The following is a 27,118-nucleotide window of genomic DNA, read 5'->3' on the forward strand; positions in this document are numbered from 1 at the left end:
ATCCTGTGTATTCCATCCCCCATCAAAATGACAGCGATATATCTGGGAACAGAAGTGCTGGTGCTGCCTGGGTATCCAGCAAGTACTTCTGGCTGCCTGGTAGTCGGAACTGCAAATGGAAAATCGAAAGCTGGAGGAAAGACCGGCTTCATGAACGAGCGATGCGACTGTGTGCGGGCCCGGAACATAGTTTGGCACCATGCAAAGGACCTGCCACTATTGACAGACTCCCAGCGCACACTCACGAAGGACGGTGTAGTGGCGCTTTCTGGCTCCCTCGCGAAAAAGTCCTTTCTGTTGGGACGAGCCCCTATCCCTCTCCCTCCCACACAGCGACCTTTTCACGAAGGATGCTTTGCTTCTCGTTTCCGACACTGGAGTCGACCCCCCACCTTCACAAACTAGTATAACATGGCTGGAACCCGGATGGAAAAAATATTGATGTTGCAGCGGATTAGCGCACGTGACTACTACTTAATGTTGTTCAGTGTTCAGAATATTGTACACACACAAATGCCGCAACATATTTCCCAAACACGAGCGCCCTCGTCACACACACACACACACAAACAGGAACGCAAACATACGCAGGCGCGCACGCACGTATAAAGTCAAGCACTTGCTCACGCCCTGCACGTGCGCACGACTCACCAGGAGGATGTGGAGGAGCGGCTGGATGGACTGCGCACCTGCGACTCGGACACGCTGCCGATGCGGGAGGCGGCATGGAGGGGCTCCGGCTTCTCTGACGCCTTGCTCTGCATGCGCTGACGGCATAGGTCCTGCAAACGACCAAAACATGGTTCCTCTGAAAACCCACTCCTGGTCGGTCTCGCTTCCTTCATCAAGCCGACCATTTCTCTCCCCCACTACCACCACATCCGCATACCTTCCCTCCTACTCTCTCCCGCCTACCACGCTATCCTTCCCAGCAAAGCCCACGCCTTCCATTTCAGCTAATAAATGGTTTTGTCGAATGTGTGTCTTCTCTAGGCAGTGCTCTAACGTCACGTGATCACCTCCCTCCCCACCTCAGATCCGTCTGTCTAGTCGTCGCACACCGGTAATCTAGATGGGCTGACCCCCTACATCCCCTCCCCTAGCAAAGGTAGTCGCTTCTGCTTTCTGCTCTCGTGGTCACCTTGTCCTTTTTCTCTATAATGTTTAACTTTTATTTACCACTGTTCACTGTCCACTGGATGTCTACACAAACTCAGAATCAAATGATCGCCAAGCGGAAGCAACTCAGCACGCTGTCAAACACCTTTCACGAAGGTATTCAAGAACATCTGCATTTACATAGTCGCACAAGAGATTTTGGTCGCTCCAGACACGTGATCAATTCTCCATTCGAGATGTTTTTGAGTTCCCGATCCCAGAGTCCGTGTACTCTTCAAAATGTCAGCCCGACGTCCTTTGCCCTACGTGGCAGTTCTGACAACATCTTCGATCTCTGGCAGTGTTTTTGTCTTTTCCTTTTTTTTTTTCGCCCCCGTCCTATTTTTTGACACTAACACGCACATCTTAAGTTTCAAAATTGTAAGGACAGCCAATCAAAATGGCTTTGATGTCAACGAAGCATGCCGACTGTTACCGATGTTCCGCCAAAGACATTTATCCCCATCTCTAAATTTTCTGAAGCTCGAAAATGTTGGATTTAAGCTACGAAGAATAAAGTGTCCATCCATCTTGGAGGCGCGTCTGTCGTCAGAAGTTCTCGAACAATTCAATGCCCTCTGTTTCCGATTGTTGGAACGGCTATCCGAATACAACACTTTCACGGCTTATATATATATTTGCAATAATGCATCTCCTGTTGACTTATTAGCTAATAGAAGATGCTGCACAGTAAACACAGCCACACCTCCCCACTATCTCATAACAGCGGCAGTTGCTAGGCAACCCCTCGTCACCTGGTAGTCTTTGGAGGCCTCGTTGCCGTCAGACGTGGCTGCCAGCTGCGCCAACTTCTGCCGTGATCGTCGATGTCGTCGCAGCAGGTAGATGATGGTGACGGCCAGCACCACGCCGGCGATGCAGCCTACCAGCACGAAGGTCACAACCACATAGGTCCCGTCCTGCTTCTTCACCTCGACAGTCACCTGCAACATCGACGTAACCCTCAACATCGAGATTTCTATTTAAAAAAAAAAAAACTCAAATCAAGAGCTGAAGTAACTGTTACTTTAACCCTCCCTTTCCCCCCCAAAAAGCGATATATCCACAGCCACTGCTTCCTTCGAGATCCTATCATAGCCACACATCAGTAATCTGCTTCTCCAGTTAATTACTGCACTGGTCGTGTGTGTGTGTGTCCTTCTCTCTCTCACACACACGTACACATGCAATCATAGACGCCGACAGTTGCAGAACAAATTTCTAATTTAAACACACCTAGACCTTGTTTTGAGCTAAAGAGTTTTATAAAAATACAGTGCACAACACAAATTTAGAATTTGTTTAAAAATCTGAAAGGCTTTCAATAAGAAAACTAATTAACTCAGACTTTCGGTCTCGTCAGCATATTTTTTCATGAATCCGCTTGTGTAAAGCATTTAAATGGCGTAGAAGCAGTTTTGGAAAAAAAATTCTAAATGTTTCTTCAGGACCGTTTTAAGCAACGGCTCCAGGTGCATGAAGATCGCACGAGGCGCCTACTGAATACACCAACCTTCTCCCCATGTAAAGAAAGACAGTGATAACACTGATAACATGCTGTTCTGTAATATGAATCACAAACATTCGTGTACAAAGGCGCGTGGAGGCATGCATACAGGTAAGCTTGTATCCGCGCCCTTTAATCGCTGTCGTTGTTTTCGTTGTTCTCCAACAGTCGATCGCTACCGTATCATCACCACTGACGACTACCACAGTTTCTGTCCAATCCTTTGCTCGTGCAACGTGAAGCAGCTATTTTTACCCAAAGGGGAAAACCCCCTCCTAATATCCCATATAAATAAACCCTCCCTTCCATGTCCAGCTCCACCAAATCCAAGTGGCATGACCACTGACTGTCCAGCATCAACCACTGCCGCTAGCCACCTTGCCACCTCTACTTCTTCTTTTGCCCGTCCTCAGCAAAACCATTTCCTAGGTGATCGTCATTGATACAGTCGATGTCACAATATACTCCGTAGTCCATGGTGTGCGAGTCCAATCCATTGCTTACTAACTCAGTTTCGCCCCTCATCCGACTAAAGAAAAAAAAAAAAACCCTGGACTTCCATCTCCGTCCCTTTCTGGCCCAAAGACATCATTAGCAAGGGGAAGGATAGTCAGGTCTGTGCCATATTGAACTGTTCTAATTGATCCATCTGACCGCGCTGGGGAGCACAGGCTGGCGGAGGGAGAGTCTTGGTTGTCTCGTGATGCACCGGAGCGTGCGTGAATAAACGTGAAAACGTCGCCCCCCTCACCTACCCGCCCCCGAGAGCCTGTTCAGCAGCTTGTGGAAGTGGCTGAGTCCGTTTGACAGGTTCTGATACTGGCTATAATTATCTTCTCCTTCCACTACTGCTTCTCCTTCCAGTTCTTTCACGTGCGTCTCCTTCTCTTCCCGCAGCCTCCTAGCCTACCCCAGTAACCACCACCCACCCCTTTCACACTTTCCGCACTCCTCCAGCCCTCGTCGTCTCATGGGGGGCTTTTTTTTTGGGGGGGGAGGGGGATTGGTGAGAGTGGTGTGTGTGTGGGAGTCTGATCGTGACTTGGAGGCTACGCTATTGATGGTGATGCTGGAGAAGGTTGTAAAGTGCGTACAAGGCCGGGAAAAGGGAGGAGGGAGGGACTGGAGGGTTGCAGCGGAGTAAGGATCAATATCTGAGTTCAAGATTCGTGTCCGACGAAAGAGCAAATTCAAATCACGAAGTTCCTACCAGCTTTATCATATCCCGATAAAAAATTCTGGGCTCTCTCTTTCTCACACTCAATTTTTTTAAAGATCTGCATGGAATCGTTCTTTCTGGCACCACAGATGAGAAAAAGAAAGAACAGATCTTGCAAACTAAAACGAGAGAAAAAAAAAAAAAAACAATCTCAGTATCCCTGCCCACCCAATCTGACGTCATCAACCGTTGTGCCACGCGCAGAAGCGAGGTCTGGACAGACGTGACGCGAATGACGCGAAGGTTCTGGACTCCACGCTCGGGATATATTTTTTAAAATGCTTGGCCGAGGGGCAAATCCCAGACCTCATTAGAACAGTATTTAGCTCTTCGGTTCAGAGCGCTTTCTGCGTCTGGTAAATGAAGGGAGGGCTGGGACGAGGATTCAAGCCACGGAGGCGAGCTACAAAATAAAAAGCATGCCATCCGAGTGAGAAGTGTCGCAAATGTATCGGTTCTTCAGTGCACTCTTCTTTTCCTTTGGAGTTCCTTGAAAAGAAACTAACAATCTATTTTTCCATGGAGGCAGCGATGTCTCCGAGCTTCCAATAAATCAATCGATCAATGGATTCTAATTCAACTTATAGTCTGGAGTTGAAATGCAACGAACATCTTTAAAAAAAAGACGATTTCGAAGATTTATGCATACATTTACTTCTTCCAGTTTTGATGTGTACTATTCGTTATGCGTGTGAAATATCCCAATAAAGCCCGTACCTTGTTTCTCGTGGTTTTCCCAAATACAACAAAACAAAAATGTGACTAAGATGCAAAAATTCGCAGCACACGACAGGCACCTCAGTGAAGGGCGATACTTCGTCGGCATCCACATTGCCTTTTAGAGATTTTTATTCCATAAAATATTCACGCGCAAATACTTGATCATCGTACTATTTAACAATTATAAATTAGGCTTAGCTCGCATTCTTAAAGTTTAACACGTGACCACTTTCAACTTATTAATAGGAATGAATAGCGCACAACTTTGCTAGGATTGTGTAAATAAATTACTGACAACTGTAATCGCATTTCAAATGTCAATCATTACATCAGAGGTTTCTGCTTTTTTCGCAGTTCCCATTTTTCTTGTTACTTTTGTAATGTGTATCGCAATTATCGCGATTGTTGGACACTTGCTGGTGAGCAGACAATCAGAATAAAAAAATTCAGTTCGCAATACGAACCGCATAAAACACACCATTTTGCACCAGAGCTGGCTTAAAAAAAATCAAGGAAACTGACTAAAAAAAAATTAATTTCTTTAAAAATTCTTTCAAACTACCGAATAAAACCATTTTACCCAGTACTATGTAGAAAGCGCAAGAAATGAAACTCAAACATGACTTTATCATGTTTAAAAAATGCCCGCCCCTCCCGCCATGAGCCACCTCCAGTTTTAGCTGCTTGACCAACAAAATTAATAAAAAAAAATTTCGACAAGCATTGCCTACTTTTAAATACTATTTCGTTTCACTCAGAAACATGTACATTTACCAGAAAAGTACCCCGTCAGTAGTCCGTCAATACAACAATCTGAACAAGGTAAGTGAGCAACAGTAGTAGACAATACATATTATTGCATGCTCCTTTACTGCCTGTGTTACTTTACAGCGCGAGATGCTCTTGAATATTTTGTGTCGTATATTAATTTGATTGGCTCTGCTGTAACTCTACGGTAGGTCTACTCTCATGTATGTGTAACGATGTCAAGAAAATATTTCTTATTATTAAATATTATACCAATGCTCACGTTCACGTTTCCTCAATTCGGAAATATTTTTAAAAATATATGGCTCCTCTTCTTTGAACGAAGGATTCAGGACAAACTGTAAACTTCATTAATCTGAAGAGGTGTGCCCCGTCTGTGCCTCAGTCACACTAGCAATGTCTGAACCGGATGTACCGAAAATGTCAAATTTCTGCGCATATCTTTTGTGCACCTAATTACGAAGATTAATTAAATTAGAGGTAATTCTCTCCCTTCCTTTCTCGTTTACTTCTCCACAAACTAAAGGATTAGTTCAATAAATAAGTCGAAATCACTTGTAAACAGTCTTGTTCAGACTAAATGTTCCTGCACTCACGCCGCGAGCAAGGAAGAGAGAGAAAGCACTGAGTGAGAGAGAGCCAAACAGAAGACAGAAAAAAGAAGATTAAGCAGCTTTACGGTGTGAACTCATTAAGCCAAGAAGGTTGTAGCTGCTGTTGAAGAGTAAGCCCGTAAGCCCATCACGGTTATCCCCGCTGTCAAGACAGTGCACCACCTGCGACAGTCGTCATGGACACGGGAGACGGAGGACTAAGGGGGCGAGGAAAGGAGATGATGACGCAGGAAGAGCTGGACGAGGTGGACAGAGCAGAGCAGACCACTGGGCTTGGAGTCTGACCATCAGGCTTGCATTTCTGACAGCCGCTAATACCAGACAAAGGACCTTTTGCGAAGAAGACTCCGCCGATGACGACGAAGAAGAAGCGCGATCCAGGGTGAAAACGAAGGCACCTGACCGAATCCGAGGATGCGAATGTCACGTGACCAAATCTTCGACGTGGCATACATCAGCAATCAATAAACAAGGACTGGTAGCGGATGGGGTGACCGGAGTCCGTGGGGTCGTGGGTAGACAAGAAATGGATGTGAAAGGTGGGGCGTGGTGGTGGGGAAAGGGAGTTAAAAATGGAGGCGAGGACAACTCTTACTCCTCACTACTTTTTTCCTCTTCATTGATTTTTTTTTCCAGCGTCTGGAAACGTCGTTGCTGCTGAAACATCTGCATCTCCGACGCCTCTAGCGAATTCATTACGCAACTTTATGAGCACAATACCAGGCTGACATGCAACACACATCATGCCCACCCACCTACAGTCTGCACACCCTCATCCACACTTAGCCCTATCATCAAAGCACTATGGACGGCAAAGTCCCTGTGGACTTCTGTAAAGAGAACACAACCTTCTTTCCCTTAACTGCTCACAAATAATTTAAAAAATGAGAACAGGAGAAAAATGGAACGTTTCGAGGAAAAAAAAAAAAAAAGGCGGCGAGCCCAGAGAATCTGTGAACTGTGATTATTCACGCAGACAAGATCTGGCACAATGGCACTTATCCCGTTGCCGGAGTTCGATACCATCCACGGCCTTGTTTGCGTAACATCATTCACGGCAAACTTGCCGGATGACACGACGCCGGCCTGAAGGTGGAGGATCAATGGCACCGACGAGCTTTGCCTCGCGCTGCCAGCCTGGTCTCTGCAACGCCTTGCGCGATGAGCAGATGAAGAAACAAGAAAAAACAACCAAACAAAACAAGAAACATTGCAACATTCGCGTTTATCTTTCCACCCACCCCCCCACGTCTTTGCTCCTTCGTGCTGACGAGACTAGCTGCACTAGCAGGTGAAAATAAGGCTAAAAATTAATTTAAAAACCAAGGGTCAAATGACAGTGATAGGGGAATAAGGGGTCAATGCTTTTGACCTGTGTTAAGATGACCAGACAAAAATAACAACGTGAGCGAGAGAGAGGTAGCTGTTGTGAAGAAGAATGAGAAGATAAAGATATTTGTGGATTAACATCACTACGTTGACTAACAGGTTCCTCTTCCGTTTAAAGAAAAAGGAGATTAGAGGGGAACACCCACCCCAGATCCCAAACGAGGTGCATCTGAAAAGTGTCGCGCGCGAGGGTAGCGGACAAGAAACGCGCGTGTAAAAGATCTGCAAGGTCTTCTCTCGCCGACCACGAGCTACCCGTTCAACATGATGCGTACTGTATATTCGCGATTAACACTGGGTATTAATGCCAGCGCCACCCCGCTAATTACAGTAGGAAATGAAATGAAGATGTGAAAGAACAAACGTGAGGCGAATAACGACAACAACGTTGATATACTCCATCCTGGTGCATAAAAAATTTTAAATCGCGAATAGCCGTTAATCAACCAAGTGTGGCCATCGACGACAAACGACTGTCGTAAAAGATCATTGCGACCGGCCCCACACTCATCAGTTCTCTAGTGAAGATGTGGATGTGTGTGTGTCGGCCCTCACGATGCTACAAGTGGGCGGTGTGCAGGACTGGGAGGACGCGTGGCCGCTGACTGACGCACAGGCCGCAGTGACGGAGGCACCTGGTGCCCGCGTGCGCGCCTCGGCTCACGACAGGGCGAACGTGACAAGCCGATCACGGCCGCGGATAATCACGGCCTGAGCACGACCCCGAGCAGATCAAAGACTGAAGAGGGGCTAGGGTGGGGTTAGGGGGTAGGGGGGAGTTGCACGGCAGTGGTTGATCGATGATACAGACGGGGGGGGGGGTCCTCCCCCACCCAAACCACCCTCCGCACGTCCTCGGCTCGCGCAGTGGTGTAAACGCGCGCTGGTCATCACTAAGACTGCGAGAGCTGAAAGGTCAAGGGTTCAAATATCAAGGGAAGCTGCATTTCTTTCTGGAAGCGATACCTGTTCCCAGGGTTAGCTCTGGGTAGTTGATTTCTTAAACCCTCTCTTATCCCTCTTCAAGTCTTTTCCTCCACATACCACTTCCAGGTGGAAGCACTGCTTATCTAAGCCCGAGGACGTCAAATTATATCTGTAAGGAAAGACAACCGCGCGCGCGAAAACATGGCATGAGTTATCTCCCGGCCAGTTCTTGCAACAGACCTCGGAGACAATCGAATCGATGGACATGACAGGAGAGATCTTGTGTGCTGCATTTCATATGATACACTTACTTGGGTGCATATTATCGCCCACAGTAGAACATGACGCTCGGGGCACGAGAGGCAAACACGGAGGCGGAGAAGGGGAGGGGAAGGAAGGTGATGGGAGACGGGTGAGTGGGGAATGTGACAGTAGGGTGAAACGAGGACGTAGCACGTGCTGTGATAATATAATTCACGTCGCAGTTCATGCCGCTCGACCGGTCATCACGTATGGACGTCTTCAATAAGGCTACGAGCTCTTACTGAGTACATCGTACATTGTGTGTGTGTGCACGTGCGTGTGCTTGAGTGCCCGCGTGCAAGAACGAGGTATGTTATCTAGATTGCTAAGTCAATAAAAGAGACACACTACCTGTAGCAGTCAAACAGCCCGCAGCCCGTCCAGCTGCTCTCCAGCCGAAGGACATCCTCTTGCCAGCGAATCACGGTAGTCCACCCTGGGTACTCTTTTCTGTAGCACCGGCTATAGTGCGAACGGCACGCTATATGCCCCTTCGTACCCGTTGGTACACGGATGTCCCCAGCTTGTTCTCACATCGTGGGGGGAGCGGAGGAATTAAAAAAAAAAAACCTTTCCGACAGGCTGGAAACGAGGCTTAGTTCAAAAAGAGCGAAGTCCACGAAGCTGTGATCGTCTCCAACAGCAAAGCTTTGGCAAAGAACGCACAACCTCAAACCTCCTGTAAGTCTACTTCTCCCCTCCACGCACGCTCGTGTCGCGATTGAGATCATCCAGGTGGATGTGGCGGGTGGCTGGAGAAAGCGGGTGTGAGAGAGCGAGCAGGACTGCCGCTGCTGTGAAGACACTTGACGCTGGGATTGGAAAGCCTTCCTGCTGCACCTGGCAAGCCGCGACGACAGACAGCGGAGGGAGCCAGGAGGCTGCCGCACGGCACGGCACGGACAGCAGCAGCAGCACCAGCACGGCACAGCGCGACAAGCACGACAGTGGGGGCCAGGCGGCAGCAGCAGCAGCGACGACGGCGAAGGAGAGTCGTCAGCACTCAGGTCTGGCGCATGTCGCTGTGTACATCGCCACACCATGGTATCGCCTGTCTCGTGTCCACCACTGCCTCCAAGACCACCACCACCATCGACTGTAGCAGCAGCAGCAGCAGAGGTGCAGCAGCGCATGCTGGAACACCGGGAGTGTCACCGGAGGGAAGTGGTGAAAGGATGGGGTGGGGTAAGCGGTGGCACACAAGGGCACACAAACACGCGGCCGCCGACGAGCGGTGGTGGTGGCGAGGTTTGGAAAGGCGGGGGTGGGTTGGAGGTATGGTAGGAGGATGGCGATGGTGGGAAGTGTTATTGGCGACACTGACTTACGTGTGTGTGAGACAAGGCTTGCGCCTCCGCAAGTGGTGGTGGCACCGAGGTCTCAGAGGTCAGGCCACGACACCATGGCCGCAGACCTGCCTGCATTATTATTTCAAATCCAGAGCTGATGGACAGAGAAGATAATACCCAGACGATTTGTGCACTCGACTGTCCGTCCAGATCCATTGTTTTTTTTTTCCTCTTTCCCCCACATTCAGCCACCCGTTCGATTTTGCACGCCCTGATTACCTCAAGTACACAATGCTCCTCTCTACCCATCCTCAGTCATTGGCCGGCTTTTCAAGAGCAGGTGTGCGGGTACCGAGATACCCGGTCAGTTCTCCATGTCCGTCAAGGAACGTGAATTCTTCGATCCTCTCTATAGCGCAGGTCCACTCACGACTACCCACCCTTTTCACGGGTAACCTGTGAGTGACTGTCGAGTATTCCTCCGTCAGTACTCTCCGCCGCTCAACTTTTCGACCAGCGGCGACGGTAGGCGGGGGAGGGGAGTCAAAAGAGTTGTCAGCACGTCCTCCATCTTGGCACGGTAGGCGGCTGTCGAGCTCCGGAGACACGGAAAAAAGGGTGTGATGGGGGTGTAGAGAGAGAGAGAGGGAGGGTTAAGTCCGCATGCACAGGTACCTATACAGCATCAGCACGCTCTGGCAGACGGGTAGCTTGGAGATCAAGCAGCAGCAGCAGCAGCACACGCACACACACGCACATGCTCGCACTCCAAGACATGTCGGTGCTCTGGAGAAAGGACTAATGAAAGAGCCAGCGACAGAGACCAGGGGTTAGCAAAGAGACACGAGGGACCACCGCGCATGGGTAAGGGCTGAGGTATGGGGATGGGTGGAGAGGGGGAGGTGGAAGCTGGTGAAGGGACAGGGAGCGGGGTAATTGAGTGGTGGTGGTGGTGGTTCCAGGGGCTATGGTTGTTGTTGGGGGTGGTGGTGGTATGAGAATGTGCGTGAGTGGCGTTGGAAGGGGGGAAGGGAGGAACAGCGAGTGACACGGTGAGGAGGAGGCTGGTGACGAAGACTTGGGGATATCGGTTGGGAGGAGACACGCTAGCCGATCGGGAAGGGGGTGGGGACAGGATGAACAAGGCAAGCATGCGAGTCAGCCATTGACAAGCTACTTCCCTCTACCTCCCGTTCCTCCACCTACCCAACCCCCCTTTGAGAGTGCGCATGGTGCGAGCTAGCAGAGAGTGCCACAACAGTACGCCACCAAGCGCGCGTGCGTCTGTGGGGTGAGAGAAAGAAAGAAAAAAAAAACGTTAGCGCAGTGAACAGGGCAGCGGAGGATTCAGAGGGGGAAAGAAAAGTTGGGGAGGGGGAGGGGGATGCAGTGCGGTGGCAAAAGAAAAGGGGTGGGATGGGACCGGAGGGACAGGCCATCCTGTCGCACAGCCTTCCTTCGTGTCTCTTGTCTTCTTCCTCCGTTGCGCGTGAGAGGCGGTATCCGCGTGGCCACGCTCGCGCGCGCCTGCGTATTGATCTCTCGGCCTTAACTCCGCCCCTACAGCCTCCGGAACCCTCACCAGAACACCCCCACCCACAATTCCTCCTCCTCATCCACCACCCCTTTCCCCCCTCTACCCATCATCACCACCAGCACTGCGAACCAGCTGATTAGGCCGTAGCCATGGCAACGGAAACTAGGTGGCAGGCTTGCGAATCTTGCTTATTCCCCCTTTAAAACAAACTGCCCTTCCTGCTATTGACCACCATCGCCAACTGTGTGCGCGTGCAAGTGTGTGTGTGTCCTGCGCTGTGACGCGGTGCGTCTTGTCGCGTGCTCCTCCAAGACGGGTGGACGAAGGGTTGGGTGGGGATGGTGGGTGGGTTGAGAGTGGTTGACGGAGACAGCACAGGAGTGTCCACGCCGACGTCAGAGGCTGCAGGAGCGGCACTGATGGCGGCCAGAGTACGCCAAGGCAGCCGGCATCAGCAGCAGCAGCAGCAGAAACTGTGATGCTCTCGATCAATAAAGGTCTCTGCGCTGCGCTCGCTCCCCAACGCAATCCGAGGCCACGCAGACATATGCCCCAAGTATGCCTTCCATATTTCTTGCGCCCATTAAAGTCTTCCAGATGCTATGTGATATAATACCATGCGATATGTGAGTGTGTGAGTGGAGAGAGAAAGAAGAAGGGTGACGTGCGTGCACGTTTCGGTGAGTTGCGTGTGAGGGAGCGAACGAAGCCTTTCCCACTCCACTCCATTCCCGTCTCCTGGTGAGGTCGTCAATGTGGAAAGACCCGGATGAACAAGTCCCGTGTGATGAGCATAGATAACCGGGGATGGATTGGGAAGTGCTAATCCAGAGGTCGTCTCCCTTGTCAATTGACACATAGCCTTATATTTGACATCTGAACTGTTTGTCCGCTGGCGCAGGGTATATCTGTCACACGAGCACACGGGTATATCTGTCACACAGGGTATATCTGTCGACTTGTCTTATCCACGTCATGCTGTAAAACGAATAATGGGGAAGGATAAACGGTTGGAGACATCAATGGTTACCTGAAGCAAGCGATCTATTGAATAAAACCTGCTATCTTCGGTCACAGGAATTACTTGGCGCCTTTCCAAGCGGGGCAGGCACTGGGCAAACAGTATAACAAAGGAGTTATTGCCGACACAGGTGGCCACAAAACACGAAATGACATTCATTGAGCAACAGGTGAACAACGGGGACATGAAGGTCACATGCTTGCCTACCCGACTCTAGAACTCCTAATGTGCAAGGAAGATTTCGGTCCAGCGGATGGCGACCGAGAGAGATTTGACAGTTAGCGAGTGCCCGACTTTGATGAGCGTTGCCCACACACTACTAATGAGATCACAGCTCCTCAACCTTCCTGCTCTTCCTTCTCCAAACCTTGCAATGTTAGGTACACCCGTTCAAAGGGTGGGTCAAATGGGTAAAAGGAGGCGTATGTTGCGACACACGGGAATTCAATGTGTTCACAAAGTCCACCCGTCAAGCACGCGACAAGGCTAACGTGTCCCGGTTGTTAAGGGTCTCAGACGGCGAGAACGCACGGCGACCAACTCACTTAACAAGCTCTGATCCCCTCTCATGCTCCCCTGCCTCCCCTTCTCCCACCTGCTCAGCCCCGCCAGCACGACAAGGTGACACAACACCACCCAATCCTGACAGATCGCGGCGGATATGACGCGCCGATGTCCCTCTGACGCCACCCTTCCAGTCAACGCGTCAGTTGTATCCCCTCCCAACCGACACTCACTCTCTACCCCCCGCCTAACCCTGCATCAGTGACCAGGATGTACGCTCTTTAAAGAACCTCACTAGCTCTAAACTCCTTATCGTCTGTCCACCACTGGCTGACATCGAAGAATCGTCCCCCTTTCCTCAGCCCCCCCCCTACCCCTCCCCCCCCCAAAAAAAAAAAAAAAACAACAACTTGAAAAAATAACTCGGCAAAGCAAACGCTTAGCAGAAACAAACAAGCCGCCATCCCCGAGACACTATTTTACCTGTACACAGGGGAGACAACCTGCCAGCATCAACGACAGGTAATTCGAGACAGATGCCAGGCAGAAAAACAATGCAGCACGCTGGCGCGGTTCTTTGGAGATCGATATACATGTGTGTACGACTCGGGAGACAAATATACCTGAAGCTCCGCAAAAGCAATGATCAATAGATCTGCAGATGAACCAACTCGCAGACCAGCACGCTTGAGTGGCTTGACGGACCAACGGCACAGCAACGAGCGCGAGACGGCCGCCGAGGTCCGGCAAGGACCAACGTAGGTGAAGCTGTACATGAGCTCATCTGCAGTCGCGCTGTACAGTCGTTAACGTGGGTGGAATTTAAAAAAAAAGTTGTGGGGCGCACAGTGCAGAGTGTACCTGTATAGATGTTCAGAACAGCGATCAACGGCATGTGAATCAGTCCATTATAGTAAGAAAAAAAAAATGCAAAGCCACCCCCACCCAAAAAAAAAAAAAAAAAAAAAAATAACCAACTCACCCTACATACATTTTTGTAATGCAAAGTATATTTGTTTGATTTAACAACACTAATATCTCAAATATTTTGGATTCGCTGTGAAATGCACCTGAGCCTCGCAGGTTTAAAATTCATCTTTAGCCTCGTTTTCCTTAAACTGAGTTCCTTGCTGTGCGACATAATGATGTATATATGTTCTCGTTGTACTGTCTGTGTGTTCTGCGCGCGCATCAAATAGGCTAGCCATATTCCTTCGACACCTTACAAGGTTCTCCATTCTGCGCGGGTGCTCCTCCATCCCACCGTCTGTATACGGGTGTAGCATCCACAGGCAACGGGTGCAATTCGTAAAGCGCGGATGGCACAAGAGAGGCAACTCCTGTTCTCCAAGCCGGAGTGTCACCTCGCGACCCTGAGAGATAACAGCTTCTTCTCACATCGTCTCACGACCTCTCCACTCCACCCACCTGGTCCAACCCGCTCAAGCAGGCCAACTCTCCTGTAGCTAGTAAATGGAGGAAGTGACTGGGCTGAGCATCCACAGCTAGCTGCAGAGGATGAGGCAAGGGGCAAGGGTCACAATATCTGCCGATCCCATGAGAGGAATCTGCGAGTGCAAACAAGCCTTCACATGAAGCTCCATAAAGACCAACAACTCAACCCTTTGCACTGAATGATATACTTTATTATCGACATGAAGGGTTGCTGTCAAACGGGAAAACGATAACGGTTAAGGATGGACGACATTAACTCCCCAATATTTTCCGCCACAGGCAAAGTGTAGTCTTATCTTTAGTCGTATATTGTGACTGACTCCAGAGGACTATGAACAAACTTTATCTTGCCTTTACTGACCTTTAATTTTAAGAAATGTTCGTACTGGTACTGTGCGATAACTACTTTTAAAGACCTCCAAAGAGTTCTGTGGTTTATATTGCCGCAAAGAGCAGACTGCAGGCTGCATCCCAAAAGCTCCAAGTCATGATGGTCATGGGGTTGTGGCTCAGTAGTCAGCAAGACCGTTACATGAAATACTAACGAGCAGCCGTTTTGAAAGTCCCGTGACACGATACTGAGTGTGTGTTTTCACAAGTCCTGTTAAATTTTACTAACCCTTCCTCATCCACAGCAAGGAATCTCCACACCTTACTCATACCCACCTCACTCGACCACCACCTGCTCATGCCCTCTGAAATATCAGGGAACTTAGAGATAAAATTACAAAGTGATCAAACTGTAGACAGCGCCAGGTGGAGTCGAGATTCATGACTGGTGTAGAGCAGTGATTTGTTTGCTGTCGTCCCATGCCCTCCTCGCCACAAGGTGGATGCTTCTCTGAATCAGCAATGGCGGCCTGAGATAATTGACGAGAACAGCGGACAGGCTCATCTGTCCTCTGAACCCTGTCTGATGCTAAGATAGCGGGTTCAAGTTGGAGAGGTGGAGAAGGGGAGGCACTTGAACGCAGAACCTACCAGCACGCTTATCAAGTCAACCCCTCTGCTCTCCCTCTCTCTCCATACACCCACACTCCGAAATTTAAAAAAAAAAGTTACCACGTCGAATATTTCAGTATTATAGGTGCATACAACAGGATTAAGGTGATTACGAACACCAAGCACCAAGCCTCCTCGATCGACTTCGAACTCCCTTGGTAACCCCTCCACCAGCCCTCTACTCCCTACCTCTCGGTCTGTGTGACGCCAAGGTGCTGGTCACCATACCAAGCCGCGCGACGCTAGGTGTCTCCAAGACAATGAAAGACGACTCCGCCATTAATCAGCGGCAGCGAGAGTTCGACAACCCCGGTGGCCGCCCGCAGGATTAGCACTTGCGCTGGCCACCACCACCTGCGCTTCCATATTGATGGCCGGCGGCTTTCTTTCCTGCAGGGACAACACATCCCGCAAAAAAAAAAAAGAAAAAAAAAAAGAAGAAAAAACCCACGACAGCACTGGCAGAGCCACTAGTGTCCCCATGCAGATGAATACTTGTTAACATACTTAGGTCAGCCATGTATCTGAACGAGTGTTTGCGTGGTCGCTAGGTTGGTTACTTGTGTTTTACGGCAACTGTACTATCAACTGCCAATCTCTCTCGACCAATATGAAGAGACCATGTTAAACAGATACTTCGATAACCTATGGGTGGGTCACCACTGGGTCTACGACTAAGGACTCAAAGGGTTGGGGTCAGGGTCGTTTTGTTGCAGGTGCCTCTAAACGGCAGAGAAGAACGAGCCATCGAACTGGAAGGCCATTGCAGTGCACTCTCCCATCCTCCACCACTCTCAAGCTTCCTTGTTTAGCGCCGGTAAGAGCTGACACACCGAGGCTGTAATGGAAGTCTATAGTACATATCCATTCTCCCCATCCGCAGCCCCTATTTCCCAACCAAGCCTCGTAGTGTAGACCAGCTGCTACATTTCCAGAAAAATCGATGCTTGAAAAAAAAAAAAAACTTTGAAGAGAAAAGAGGATAAGATGATGTCGTCAGGTAGGTACACTAATCGCCGCCTGTTCTCTCTACAGTCCGTCCCTTCCATTACGTCTGTGGCTGCTGTCATGGCAACCAGCCAGTCCACGGCAAACTGTTCTTGCAGCAGCCGTATATTATATAAATGTCTCGGTACTGTCTGCTTGTCAGGGCGAGTCGAAGAGTCTGGGTAAGGTAAAAGCTGGGTTAGCTGTGCTCCTGCACACTTCAGGATGAGACAACGCGTCTTCCATCATCGGATTTCGCTCCCCTTCCCCTCTTTACATCTTTGTTGTTGTTTACCTTTCTTCTGCCGTGTCCCCTGTTCATTCTTTCTGCCTATAAATCTGTGCGTTAAAGAAGAAAAAGACTTTCATGATGAAGGTGAAGCTGTCGTCGTCAGCCAGTATCTCACTTGCAAGGTATTACCTGTTCGCCGTTTAAAATTCACACGGTAGATAGCAACAACAGTTCTACACTTTCCCTCTCATGTCGTTTGTTTGATTTTAAAAAAAGTCTTTTTTGCCAATAACAAAATCAAGTATCAATCGAACAATTAATCCATCAAGTGCACACCAACATCAATCAATCCATCCCAAGACCAGCAGTGGTCGGGGTACTTCAGCATAGCATGTCGCTGTTGGCAACATGGTCAGCCCCTCCCTTCCTCCTTTCTTCCTCCCTTCCCTGTCACACACTAGCAGCACGAGTGATTCGTATCAGTTTAGAGATCGATGAGACTTTCGACTGACTGCAGAACCAAAAATCAAGCGCGTGCCGCAGCAGGACACGACAGCCTGACCCCTTGTACACGCGGTGGTGTGTCGTCATCAGCAACGAGGTCACGCGGCACCGACAACCTCAATGCCCCGTGTCTCCACGCAAAAAAAACCAAAACCAAAACAAAACAAACACACACAAAACCACACCCACACACACAAAGAACAAAACAACAACTATGTGGGAGGTGTATGCGGCTCTATGCGAGCAAGCTCCCACATGCCAGGCTGTCATGCACAGGAACAACGAAAATAAACAAAAATAAGAAAAAGAAACAAAATCCTGAAATAAAAAGAATTCGTTTGTTCTTGTAATGATTTTAAAATAAGAAAAGTAAAGTTCGAGAAAATAAATATTTTTGTTATTGACTTTCAAAAAAATAAATCACGAGAACTACGTGTTCCCATGAACACATCGCTCTAGTATATCTTCGGGTGCGAGCGCGTGTGTACAGCTATCTGCGAGTGTGTGGAGGTTTCAAGGAATTTCTTTTTTTATAAAAACAACAAAAAAAGTGTTGACGTGTGAGAATGTAACGTATGAAGAATCCCTTCTACAGGTGTGTCAACGAGCGGTCTCTAGCAACTATAACAGTGGCAAGAAGCGGTCTCTAGTAACAGAAATGGAGACACGAGAAGGCTAGCTAAATGTTGAAAATGTCATTTCAGATACACTGATATCGAATTACAGTATTTCATGAGATGCTATCCACGCTTATTTTCAGTCCGATCGCTTATGCAAAGGGATTACACCTTCTCTTGTCACTAGGTGTATGTCCGCGATCCTACCCAGAACACCCCTAAAACGATGAAAGTCAAGAAACTCAGCAGGGGACAGTTCAGACAATGAAGACGACGAAATGTTGGCAGAACACATTCAGTAGCACAACAGGCTGCAGGTGAACCATGGTCACCATTATAGCAGCTACCGGACTGATGGATGGTGAGGATCTGAGTGCACTACAAACGGCACTGGCAATTCCCCGTTACAGATTAATTTCTTTTTTCTTTTACCCCTTCAGTCAGAAGACTGCCGCAAATGTCGTAGTGCTTCGGGTACACACCAACTCAGGATGTTTCTGTCCGAAACCTCAACATACCTCTCGGCTCTCCTGTTCCCCAAGAAGCTCCGGCTAACAAGATGCGAGCTTAGGAAGCAAAAGACCTCGGAGGGGAAAAAGGACGATGACCTAGTGGACCTAGTGCTAGAGGCAAGAGGCAAGAACCGCGGCCATCTTGTCGAGGTGACAGGCAGCACCCGCTGTGTGACCTTTGGGTCAGAAGCTTCTCCTCGGAGGGTTCCCCGCGGCTACAGAGGCAAGCGATCGTGGTTGGCATTAGCCGGCGGGGAGGTGAGGTCAGGAAGGCAAAAAATGAAGATGACCAGACCTCTGGGATACATCGCTTGAACGAGGTAAACAAAATGACAGCGTCTGACAATTCTAGCAATGCATGGTCACCGACATGCTTGAAGAGAAAAGAACTAGCTTCGGTTGGGAGTGATTAGATAAGGAGCGAGATGTTGGTACTGACGACAAGTGACTAAAGGTCGTGAGGCGAGCACCTGGCAGGGGCCGAGGCGGGTACAACACGATGGTTGAGGGTTCAGGGTGACGGATCTTATCGGCTGACGACCGAGTGGACGGTCCACCTGTCCACTGCTGACGAGAGGATGGCAACATGTATCGAGAGGATCGCGTGGCAGGTGGATGCAAAGGCCTTGCGGATAATGCAGCAACCCCGTGTCCGCCGCTCGCGCGGAAGCGTAATGATAATGCCACCTCCCAATCCATCAACTCTGCGGATAAAAACGCTTTTTCAATCTAATCAACACCCTCCTCCCTTTCTCTACACACTCTCTCTCACACACACCCCGACAGGCTTTTGTAAAAACAAAAAAAAAACTATTTCCATTACTCATTCCATGACTAATCATGCGCATAATGGCAACAACTTCCCAGCTGAAAAGACAACAAGGCAGGTGCTAAGGAAATTGCCCGTTCAAGCCTGACATCTGGATGAATTGCGACCTCGAAGCGAACTGGGGGACAGTCGCAGTGGATGCTGCTCTCGTGTCCTGCCGTTGATTCCGATGTCATTTGCGGCGGCAGCTGCCGAGGGCTCTGGGCAAAATTGAAAAAGAAAAATCGGAGTGGGCGAGGGGAGGTAAGGCAAAGCCTTGTCTGCCAGGCATGCCAGGACTATGTACTGCCTCGCAATTTCCAACCAGCTACCACTGCAGGCATTTATTTAAATCCCTGCGAGTAAACATCCTCTCTACTTCGGAATGGAAGGAAGGAAAGCACGATGCCATCTCCCCGTCTTTTCAGAGATGACCATTCCCTGCATCCTCTACAAAATATACTTATATACAAGTCTGCAGTGGCTTTGAAATTCTCCAACTAGCGCCATTTCATACAATGAAAGTGTTCGAGAGATATAACCCTGAATAACAAACGCAGTATTTTTCAAACTTCCATGAATTCTCATGTAACTAGAAACCCTGTTAATTAAAATGTCAGGCTAAATTTTACAGACACCCTGCTCTCTCTCACTCACACATTCTCTCAATGTCATCTGCCACCAAGCGCCATGCACAGCAAATACAATGATAAAAGCAATAACACCTCGGCCTGGCACTCTCGACATCACAGATCGCAGTCTTCCAGGGGGACCGTGACACTCTAAGGTCACTTCCTGTCTCTGGCTCTTGGGGACCCAGGGGAAGATGATGCCGACAGCGGTCACACAGCTCGTGCGCCTGGGAGGATCCGAGTATAAGGGGGTCATTTTATGGTCATTGACCTGGCTGTATATCTCTCTCGACGCCGACTTAATGAGTTGTGGTGGTGGTAGGATAGAGCATTTTCCTTCGCAGTGTGCGTGCGCTGTGTGATGTCTACTTCATTTCTCCAGTTGAAAGAAAAAAAAAATTCCAACCAAAAAAAAAAAAAAAAAAACAGACGGGCGGTGTACATCTGATTCTTCCTTTCAGAACAACACTATCCACCTGGCTGGGCAAGCCTTTTATATACCCATATAAACAAACCAGAGAAAAACAAATTACCCAGGCCGAGCCAATGTTTCTATGGATTCTCGCTGAGAAGAAGCCAGCATCCTAACAATAGGGTGGGGAGGGGGAAGACGGGTGGGGGAAAGGGGAGAGAGAGAGACGATCGCCACCTCGTATAAAAAGAAACCGAGGGCTAAAAACAAGCCCATCCTTCAATGCCGCAACGCTCACTGCCTCGGACTGTCTAATACTCATTAGCCACCTGGCTGCGTCTCTGAATAAGACGAAGGAGGGAAAAAAACACACAAAATAAAACAAAAAAGGAAGAGAACAATGAAGGGTAGCATTAGAACGCATTCCAACACGCAGTCGTCTAACACAGAATGCACTCACCAAGTCCGAGGGGAGTTACCTTGGTTTTGGTGGACACAAGGACGCAATGGGCCAGAAAGAAGGGGGAGAGGATGATGGAGGCAGTTGGTGTTGGCGATGTTGCTCAAAAAGCGCCAGGGGAACAGTACAGGGAGTCTGAGGGTGGTCGTGGGGTGTGTGGGAAGAGATTCAATAGAGGTGACAGTAACTGGAGAAAGCTGTTGCAGTACTCCACCAAGGGCAAAGAGCAGCCTCGGCTTCACGTTCGCACGCATGCACGTGCAAGCAAAACATTCTTTCGAGCTGTAACACAAGATCTCGTAATGTCACTCACGAGTCATTACTCCTCAAGTTACAGATCTCAAAACTTACATCTCTAGCATTACCCACGCCACCATTCCCTGATGAAAGGAGTGATCTGAAGTGAGAAGTGCTCTTCTCATCCACTTGCAAGAAGACACGGCGGACGAGGAAGGAAAAAAAAAGAATCACTGTCAAGAAAAAAATAAAACAACTACCGCGCAAAGGGAACAATCTTCGATTTTTGGCCCCTGAAAAAAGCAGTTTGCAGCACCCTCTGAATTCCTGTTTCTTTTCAAGGCGGCTAAAGTGGGCGACCTTCTCCTGATTTTCGTTTTTATCTCAACGTCGTCTCGAAACAACTCTTGTTCCACGATGTCGGAATGCATCCGTGAACATGGTAATGAACGCTGGAAAATATTTCCGTTTGATCTCCTTTTTTGGAGCAAAAAGGCAAAAGAAGAAAGGGTTAAAAAAAAAGAACCCCAAAGGTGCACATATTACAAGGTGGAAAAGACTGCCATGCGAAGAAAAAAAAATATCAGAGATGGTTAATGAAAATTCAGGAGACGAAAGACAGGGGGAAAAAAAAAGAAAAAAAAAGCAAGTGTAGTGAGCATGCAAACGTAATGTCCCTTGCTAATCCTACATCGTTTGTCCCTAAGCTTTTCATCGGAAAAGACTTTGACAGCAACCGTTCAGGACCATTTTATCCGTACAGCAACATAGACGGTATCACGGCGAGATATTAATTAGCAGATAAATGAGAAAGGAAGACATGACTGCGGCTTTTAATTAACCTGTAATATAACTACAATAAAAAGGGAATATAAATAGAAAAAAACCACAAGGAGGATCAGAAAGGTGTCCAAAGGGGGAGATTAGGTCAGGTGAAAGCTGCAGCACCGCGGTTGTCATCCGGTGGTACGCGTACCCCTAGGGGTACGGCAAGATTTATGCAGGGGTAGGCAGCGACATAAATAATTATTGTTTCAATATGAAAATAAGTACTTTTGTGGAAAGTGTTACAAATCAACAATAGCTATGTAGAGCAGTGGGTCTACGGATCCTTTAACGACACTGCCAGGACAATGATGTTTCGCAGCCCTCCTCCTTCCTTTTATCAGATAAAAAAATTGTTTTAGTTGTAGCCTTCCCGCTTCACCTTTGTATCTTTTTTTTTTAAATAGTGTGTGTGTGTGTGAAATTCCCCCTATACTGGTTCAACTTCTCGATGGTTCATGAACCGACTTTGTCTTTCGAGTTAATCTGAAAGTCTCCTGTCCATGATAGAGCAATTTTGCCGACAGCCAAAAATACGAGTGCTACGAGGGTTGTAGTTGAAGTTTATAGCTGTCAGCTAATTATTCGCCCTTTGGGGATGAAGAAAGTTGTACTACAGTGTATTGTTTGCTCACGCACACAAACGCAATATACCATAGTTTAATTGCAAGTGAAATCGGTTATCCTCTAGGAAATGCTGTAACACTAATATTACTGTTGTAACAGAACATTAACAAAATGTCAGAGACTAAGCGGAAGGTAAGCATCAACATCTTACTCACCCCTTTACCCACGCCAGCATCCACCACCTTCAGGCCAGTCGCTGAGTACAATTCTTCGCTGTGGTCCTCTGAAACAGAGCAGAAGCACAATCTGTTAAAAAATATGCTGAAGGTGAGCACTGTTCCACCCTCCACCCAAACCAACTTAATGCTTTCTGTCAACGGATTCTTCGCAAGATTCCAAACTGTTTGTGGTTGATGGCGGAAATGGTCATGGCAAGCGGGAAATGGGGGCGGGGAGAGATCTGGGCAAACCCGGTGAAATGAAGGCACAGATGTAGGCTGTGCACTCTTAAGAAAGTCGCAAATGGACTTCAGTGCTGCAGGCAGTCTCTAAAGCTATTGAGTTCCAGCAAAACTATCTACTCGCCACCTCAATTAAGCCATTAAAAGGACGCAAGAGAGGCAGTTTTTGATTCTCTTTGTAGGCACCACACAACTCACCATTTGTTCTCGGAAGAAATTAATTAGAGCTGGAGCACTGCACTATTGGCCGCGGGTCTGATGGAGAGATGGGTTGCCTCTCCGCCGCCGAAGAATAGGCACCACTATCCGGGTACTCCTGACCCTAGCGGGGCAATTTCAAAAACGCGGCGCGCAAGAGAGACCATGAGACTATTAGCTCTTTTCTGTTGCCCCTTCCCCCTCCCCAACCAACCCCCTCTTGTGATACGTTGCCCGGCCAACGCATTCAACGCCCATAAATGTAATGGCCATTTCATGGAACTCTCCCGCATGGCGAGCGCAGTTTGCTGAAAGGAACCGGCAGGTGACCTCCTCTTCACAAGACGCTCGATGCGGACGTACAGTAAGACCCAATTACTACCAGTCTCCACAGACGAGAACTAGTCTGTGTCCGCGTAGTATTACGCAAGCGTCGTCTAGTCGGTTAAATCAAAGACCTCCATATTCAGGTAAATGACTGACCGGCGGGAGGCTGCCGAAAGAGAAGGCGGCCATGTTGTGTTCCGTGTTCCTTGACCTCTCCTCATCCCCATCCACTTCGCTATAACCCTCACGTATTTCTCTCCCCACCCCTCCCAGCAAATCTGTAAAGCTTCAAAACTGTAATCAGCTAGAATGTCTACTTACTAAAAGCTAACCTCTAACCCAAGGAGAATATTATTCTAACACGACTAGGATTAGTTTGTTACACGATAACAATCCCCAAAGTCAGAGGGAACATTGTGATCAGCTAGAGAGTCAATGAACCTTAACAATGGAATTGTAAATACACCCATCCAATTCTCAGTTCCTGTGAAGTCACAGAAAAACCCTCGTTAACTGACACTGTATTTCTAACGTTATTCCCCTGGCGATCAGTCTCATCACACACACACGTCACTTCCGCTTTGGAAACTTCCACTGAAAGAATACAGGCTCTGTGGCACGACTTACAGATGTAAAATTCTAAAAGTGACGATGATAATAGCTATCGCAGGATGAGAAAGGGGGTGGAAAGTTGAGCTGAAATACCCTTAATCGCAACATGAACATCTGCTGCTGTTCAAAGAAACAATCTCGGCTTTCTCGAACAAGAGGGGAACCCCCAAATTTTGTGCTTGAAAGATCCCATTAAACTTCCATCTTGTGACGAGCGGCCAAGAAAGCTTAATGGCTGGTTCATGATTATCGACCAACAAACACCACAAAGCGGCAAGAAATTGCCGCAAAATTTCCTCGTAACGATGACAGGCGCAGTTGTTCATCGTGGGCCGTCGATCACCACCAGCAGAGGTGAACCTTCGCCTGACCCCGGCCACCGCCGCCAGGATGAGGATGGTGGTAGTGGCAGTGGCGGAGAAGGACCAGAAGGTCTTCTGGAGTCTGTCCGCGGGGTTGGAGCACATCCCTCACACCCTCCCCACCTTATCATCACGGGCGGCATGCACGAGCCAGGAGACAACCACGCCTTTAGCCATGGACTGGGACCAGACTAGACTTCATTAGGACGCCCAACGGCTAGTTGTCGGCGTGGACGGCGGTCCGCGGCGACCTGTCGCGCAGGAAATACTGCTAATTAAGTTAAAAGAGCTGCCTGTCGCCTGCGCGTGGGCGAGCGCGTGCGTCCGTGCGCGTGGACGTACTTGCTAGCGTGCACCCAAGCGTGGTAAGTAGCATCGACAAGACGATCATGAGCAGGCGGCAACAAAGCGGGAGGGGTTGGGACCGGAACGAGTGAGGAGACAGCGTGCTCGTGAAACTGGAAACCAATTTCTGGTCACGCCACAACTAAACAAATAAAAAAGGACAACAAGCGAGAATGTTTTTAGTGTGGATTGTCAGACAGGCTTTACCCGAACTGCTGCAGAACAAAAACCCATCTCGCACACTCCTGTCAAATCTGCTGCTCACCTTCAGCAGCAGCCTGCAGGGTGGCGAAGGTAGTCAGCGGCGACAATTATTCTTGCGACACTCGCTCTACTTTATAAGCATGTGGGCTGGACTGGTGTGACTATGTCACCTGGCCAAACGTCTCGGCCACTGCAACCCACGGGAAGATCAGGAGACGGATGCGGACACGCACGAATGATTCTGAGACACGAAATCAGACCGCAAATGGATGCCACGACCGGATATGTGACCGATGCAATGCAGTAAGTGCACACGCTCGCCTGATCTTCTCTAATCTCCATTCCATGCACTTTCCCAGTTGACCTTCGACACGACGGGTTGGCGAGACAGTGCTGGAATAGTCGCTACAGGCACCAAGCTGAAAAAACGTGCCTGACAGACCTCTGTGTGTGTTGCTATTTCACGAAAGAAAGAAATTAGAGAATAAAAAGAAGAAAGGACGAAAAGGAGAAAAAAAGTTAGGAAAGAGAATGACAATAGCTAGAAACAGGACAGCAGCTCACAGTGGAAGTCTCGTGGTGTTTCGCGAGATCAATCGGCGCTTTCTCTCGCAGGCGAGGACGTCCGTAATGGAACCGCAAGGTACCTAGAGCTTTCAATTACTTTTGCTCATTCTCTTTCCGCGGACCGCCCTGTGCGGTGACTCACCGTCCGTGGTCCACGGGCGCGCGGCGTGCACGACACCCACCCTCCCTTCACCAGTCACCCGAACCCCCACCCGGCCAACAATGGCACGCGCAAAGATCTGACCCCAACCCCCCTCCTCTTCCTCCGGTCGCTCAGTGCGCATGCCTGCACTGCCTGTGGCGACGACACAGATTCTCACCACGCCCTTCGTCGCAACACGACATTCCCCGAGACTTCCGAAGTTGGGGGCGGTGGGGATGGGGTGCAAAAAAAAAAAAGGTGGGCGCGTGGCGGGGTGGGTAGAGGAGATGCCGTCTGGTAACGGCCTAATGGACGTCCCCAGGGTCGCAGCCTCTGCTGCTTCTTCAGCCCCATTTGCGCAACCGAGCGTGGCAAGGCCGAACAGGGCGGGTGTAACAAGTGAAGCGGGAGGTGTGTGTGTGCGCGCGCGCGTGTGTGTGGCAGGGGAGGGAGGGGGACAAGAAGGGGAAAGGCCGGAAAGGACCGAAGGCACTGGGCCGGAGCTGACACGTGTGATTTACACCCGACCAGGCGCGTGCCTGTGTGCATGCATGTGATGTACTCGGACGAAACCCTCGCCAAAGCCTCGACGCCGGCGATAGCATGTGAAGGAATCTTAACTGGAGACGCCAAGATCTGCTGCTGCATTTCCGCACATTATATATAAAAAAAACCCTGTAAAATTTGTGCGTGCATTCCATCAGACAAGTCCTGCTCACAAATCGACAAAGCAAGATGTATATCCGAGTAAAAATATATCTACTCTTTAATTTTGAAATGCATGTCTAGGCCAAGAAAGAAGTGTTGGAGTAGCTTGAAGACCGTCAGTGTGCCTCAAATGTCGATGAATTATTATTGTATGCATAAAACGAAGTGCTGAGTGAGATTTTGTAATCCTAAAGATGAGGAGGGTGAAGACAAAGCTATGACCGTTTTTTGCCCATGTCGTCATTGCCATTCTGTCCATGGCTGGCAGGCGAAGGGGGATGCAACTCGTGTGCGTTGTCCTCGCCATTAAGCCCACCACTGTAGTCAAGACCTCCATGTTCAGGTGACAGAAACATTCCAACGAAATCTAATTTCAACTCTTAACTAGAGTTCGTGACGGAGGCTTCAGACCCGCGATGAAGCTCTCATTTCGGTTACAGACCGAGGGAGATCATCGCCAAAGCTAGCGTCAACAGACCGCCATCTGCCGTGCATGGACGTGCATACATTGAGGTCTGCAGGCTCTTGCCGGAGGGGACAGCACAAAGCAGCTACCCATTTGTTTCCTCCTTCAACCCCGTATTCCCTTCTCTCCCCTCCCAGCAGCCAGAAGCCACCAAACGAATGTCTGTGAGTAAATTTCGCACGAATGTTGTTTTTTTTTTTGAAAAAAATATTTTGTCCATAAGAGAACTGGCTGCTCTCACATATGCCAAAACCACGGGAAAGAATGACAGGAAAAAAAATGAATCAAGAAAAGGACGTCAGAAACGCTCCATACGACAGCTGCAGCTCTAATGTCACGTTCTAATTTCACGTGCCAGCCCTGCCTTCCACCAAAAACTGACTACCAGAAGGGAGAAGAGATTATGTTCACACAGAACTCTCATGTTTTTGTGCGTAATTTGACATCACTAAACCTCTACTCCCAGATTACACAGCTGGTGTATACTAGAAGCACTGGATATCTCACGATACGAAAATAG

The 27,118-nt window shown here is 48.9% G+C and overlaps 1 protein-coding gene across 1 annotated transcript in view; it reads right to left on the reverse strand.

Annotated features, from left to right (window-relative positions):
- The window catches only part of LOC112565006 (receptor-type tyrosine-protein phosphatase N2-like), a gene marked incomplete in the record, with an annotated part of 155,606 nt that overhangs the window by 36,134 nt on the left and 92,354 nt on the right, over positions 1 to 27,118 (reverse strand). Inside the window, 3 exon segments of the mRNA XM_025240212.1 lie at positions 652 to 782; positions 1,914 to 2,102; positions 22,422 to 22,489. Coding sequence (XP_025095997.1) covers positions 652 to 782; positions 1,914 to 2,102; positions 22,422 to 22,489 — 388 coding nt within the window.

This window comes from Pomacea canaliculata, linkage group LG5 (genome assembly GCF_003073045.1).
Source record: "Pomacea canaliculata isolate SZHN2017 linkage group LG5, ASM307304v1, whole genome shotgun sequence".
NCBI classification, from domain to species: Eukaryota; Metazoa; Mollusca; class Gastropoda; order Architaenioglossa; family Ampullariidae; genus Pomacea; species Pomacea canaliculata.